General features: G+C 52.6%; 1 protein-coding gene across 1 annotated transcript in view; it reads right to left on the bottom strand.

Moving 5' to 3' along the window:
- The window catches only part of HDAC8 (histone deacetylase 8), a 38,577-nt gene extending 35,180 nt beyond the window's left edge, over positions 1-3,397 (bottom strand). The window contains exons 1-2 of the mRNA XM_009586840.1: positions 3,348-3,397; positions 1,807-1,937 (exon numbers count right to left, since the gene is read on the bottom strand). Of these exons, the coding sequence (XP_009585135.1) occupies positions 1,807-1,937; positions 3,348-3,394 (178 nt within the window). The 5' untranslated portion in view covers positions 3,395-3,397. The remainder of the gene's footprint in view (positions 1-1,806; positions 1,938-3,347) is intronic.
- Between the last annotated feature and the right edge of the window lie 284 nt (positions 3,398-3,681).

Raw genomic sequence — 3,681 nt, 5'->3', positions numbered from 1 at the left:
AGTGAGGGGGAGGAGGTGCTCCAGGCACCGGAGCAGAGATTCCCCTGCAGCCCGTGGCGAAGTCCATGGTGAGGCAGGCTGTCCCCCTGTAGCCCATGGAGGTCCACGGTGGAGCAGATATCCACCTGCAGCCTGTGGAAGACCCCACGCTGGAGCAAGGGGATGCCCAAAGGAAGCTGTGACCCCATGGAGAACCTGCAGTGGAGCAGGCTCCTGGCAGGACCTGTGGACCAGTGGAGAGAGGAGCCCACACTGGAGCAGGTTTCTGGCAGGACTTGTGACCCCACAGGGGACTCACGCTGGAGCAGTCTCTTCCTGAAGGGCCGCACCCCATGGAAAGGACCCACGCTGGAGCAGTTTGTGAAGAACTGTAGCCTGTGGGAAGGACTCACGTTGGAGAAGTTCGTGGAGGACTGTCTCCCGTGGGAGGGACCCCACATTGGAGCAGAGGAAAAGTGTGAGGAGGAAGGAGCAGCAGAGACAAAGTGTTATGAACCGACCACAACTCCCATTCCCCATCCCCTTGCAGTGCTCGGGGGGAGGGAGATAGAGGAGCTGGGAGTGAAGTTGAGTCTGGGAAGAAGGGTAGATGAGGGGGAAGGTGATTTTAGTTTTGTTTTCAATTTTCACTATCCTACTCTGTTATTAATTGGCAATAAGTTGAATTAATTTCTCTAAGTCAAGCCTGTTTTGCCCATGACAGTAACTGGTGAGTGATCTCCCAGTCCTTATCTCGACCCACAACCTTTTCCATCATATTTTCTCCCCTACCCTATTGAGGAGGGGGAGACAGAGAGCGTCTTTGTGGGTACCTGGCAGCCAGCCAAGGTTAACCCACCACAAAAATCAACAATCAGAATGTTTCCTTGCGCTGAGATCATTCACAGATGGGTCTTGAACCAACTTCTGATCTGTGTGCCTGGCTAGCCCGACCTACCAGTCCTTCATACCAATCTTGCAAAAACACTCTCAGTTCTCTGGCTACTCTACCAGGAAAACCCTGACACAGTCACTGATGTATCCTCCCCCCAAAAACAGACAGGCCTAGGTAGGCTGGAGTTCTATAGCTAGAATATGATCTTTACCTGTTCCTACAGCAGCCTCCCTGGAGCCGTTCCCCAGCAAGGTGTGACCCCAGGGCTGCTCCTCTGCCTGCGGACAGATCACCTTCAGAAATGTAAAGGGTAGATCTAGGGGAAACTCATGAGATCAGCACAGAATCTGCACCACTGCCTCAGTGCTGGGTCACTCCTGTTCTTGAGACTAAGACAGTACTCACAGCCACCTTGCCTACTTTAACTACTGCATTGCTCAGGCTGTCCTAAGTCCAGGCAGGCAAGAGCCCTCTGCTCGAGACGTAAGGACAGTCACCAGGCAAACAACAGCCACTCTGGTCCCTGGCTGTAGCTTCGGGCCATTGTTCATGCGTGCCCTCCACCACAGCAGGCTTGCGACAGCCGGTCTCAGCTCTGTTCCAAGGACAGCACGTCAGGGCCTTCTGTCCTGCTTGAAATCCTCAAAGCAGCAGCAAAAGGCACTGGCTCCCGGTATGCAAGCGACAGGCTGCGCTGCACGGAGCAGCAGAGTGAGGCTGACAGTACCCTCTGTTGGCAACAGTGAGAACACCAGCCTGACAGGTGACCGCTGGCTGACAGGGTTCAGCAACACCCTAATCAAAGAGCATTTCCCTCCACAAACAGCCCAGCAGCCCACCTGAATTCACCCCTCTGTCTAACCTCAGCTCCAGCAAAAAGCATCCTGGACCTGATAGTCAATTAATCTCTCGCTGAAGATATGCATCCTTACCCAGTCCATACTCCACAGACTCCGGATGGTCATCATCCCCCTCCTCACTGACCTTCTGCAGGTGCTGCAGGTAGGCATCCGTGTGGAAGCTCGCCATCTCCTCCATGGAGGCCACTTTTGGCTTGACTATCCTAGGCAGAGAGGAGGAAGGGAGCACATCAGGACAAGAGGCTCCAAGGTTCGGCTGGAACGCCCACCTTTAACCTGCTCAGACTAGGAGCCTTCTTTTGGCAATTACCGTTGAAAAAGTAAACAAACACCCCCCCTCCCCTCCTGCCAAACTGTCACTTTGAGTGAGAAAGCCACTCAGCTGAGCTGGAGTAGGCCTTTCCCCCAGTTTGGCACTGTCTGCTGTGCCCACCCCAATGAGGAACATCTACAGGGAACATCTACAGGCGCTGCCTGCATTAACCTTTCCACTTTGCTTCAAGTCTTTTCCCTTTTTTGTGCGTTCTCCCAGTTTGAGCAATCTCCAGTAGATCCAACATTCTGGTTACACACAGAGGAAATAACAGAGTGAAAATGTCCAGGCCCAGCCCAGTGTTGCAGCAGGACACCAGCCCACTGAGTCAAGAGCTGAGCAGCACCTCTTACATGCTCTTAACTCCACCTGCATTCAAAGCAGAGACCGTCTCTGTCCTCAGCAACTCGCATATCACCTTTCCCGGATTTGGGCACTTTGCGATCTGCCTAAATAAATCTTGTGACACGTTGAAGCCCTCTCCAAACCTCAGACTCTGGGGACACACGCCAGCAATGCAGTACAGCTCCATCGCTACTGGAAGAATGCAAGAAGCTCCCAGCTCCAGGCTACCCGGGCACTTCTCACCCCACGCCAGGGAGTCCACCTCTGTAATCGTACCTGCAGCCACTTCCCAAGCACACTCTACCAAAATGACCAGAAAGAAAAAAAATCCTTTAAAAAAAGTTGCAGTAGGACTTTCTGGCCCCGCTGAACTGGAGTGTGAGATTTTTTAAAGATTTTATGAGATGCTACATAAGGGAGGCTGAGCTAAGCCTCTTCTTTCCCTTCATATTCCCCAGTGTCAAGAGCCTAATGGGGCAGGAGGGCTCTCACTCTTCCGCCTCAGACCTCATCTTGTCTTCTCTCCTGAACAGCACCAAGACCTCACAAAAACGTTCCCAAATCAATCACAACACAGCAAAACAACACGGTCCCTCTCAGCATCAGCACTGGCCAGTGGATTCGGGGCAGTGCCAACAAGGACGGTTTCTACATCCTCACTTCTGCTCAGAGCCACGAGAGCAGCGGGTGACAGCATGCTCGATGCAGAAAGCACAAGGCAATTTGTACTCCATCGGACCAGGAAGGGTAACTGTAAATTACACCTGCCATAATTACCATAATCTTGTCCATTTAGCAAACAAGCAGACTTTCCTTACATCCTAGAAATACACACTGTGTCGGCTCCTATAATCATGCTGCCAGCAGGGACAATATAAAACCTGCAGTTACTCAGTATCTTCCAAACCTTAGCAGAGAAGAAAATATTCTCTTCACAGAAAATGGGAGCACTTACTTCATCTGGTCAAGTAAGGAATACGCTTCAATCAATGAATGTACCATACTGGCCTGAAAAAAGAAGACGACGACCATGAGAGCAGCTCTAGTGTAGGTGACAGAAGCACAGCAACTGGGGGCTGAATGACCTGCAGCAAAGGTGTAACTGTGACTTCTCCCAGCAGCACAGCTAAACTGGCACCAGCCTGAGCAGTGTCCCTGGACAGGCTCTCCCCCACGGAGGGCGTGCAGCACAGCAGGGGCTGTGTGGGGGACTTCTCGGTGTGTCAGGAAGAGGCACAGCAGCGCACAGCTTCCCGGTGGGGGGGCGCCTGGGAAGCGCCACTTCTGTG

This window comes from Fulmarus glacialis, unplaced genomic scaffold (genome assembly GCF_000690835.1).
Source record: "Fulmarus glacialis isolate BGI_N327 unplaced genomic scaffold, ASM69083v1 scaffold661, whole genome shotgun sequence".
Classification (NCBI taxonomy): domain Eukaryota; kingdom Metazoa; phylum Chordata; class Aves; order Procellariiformes; family Procellariidae; genus Fulmarus; species Fulmarus glacialis.
This window is presented reverse-complemented; position numbering and strand designations above follow the sequence as displayed.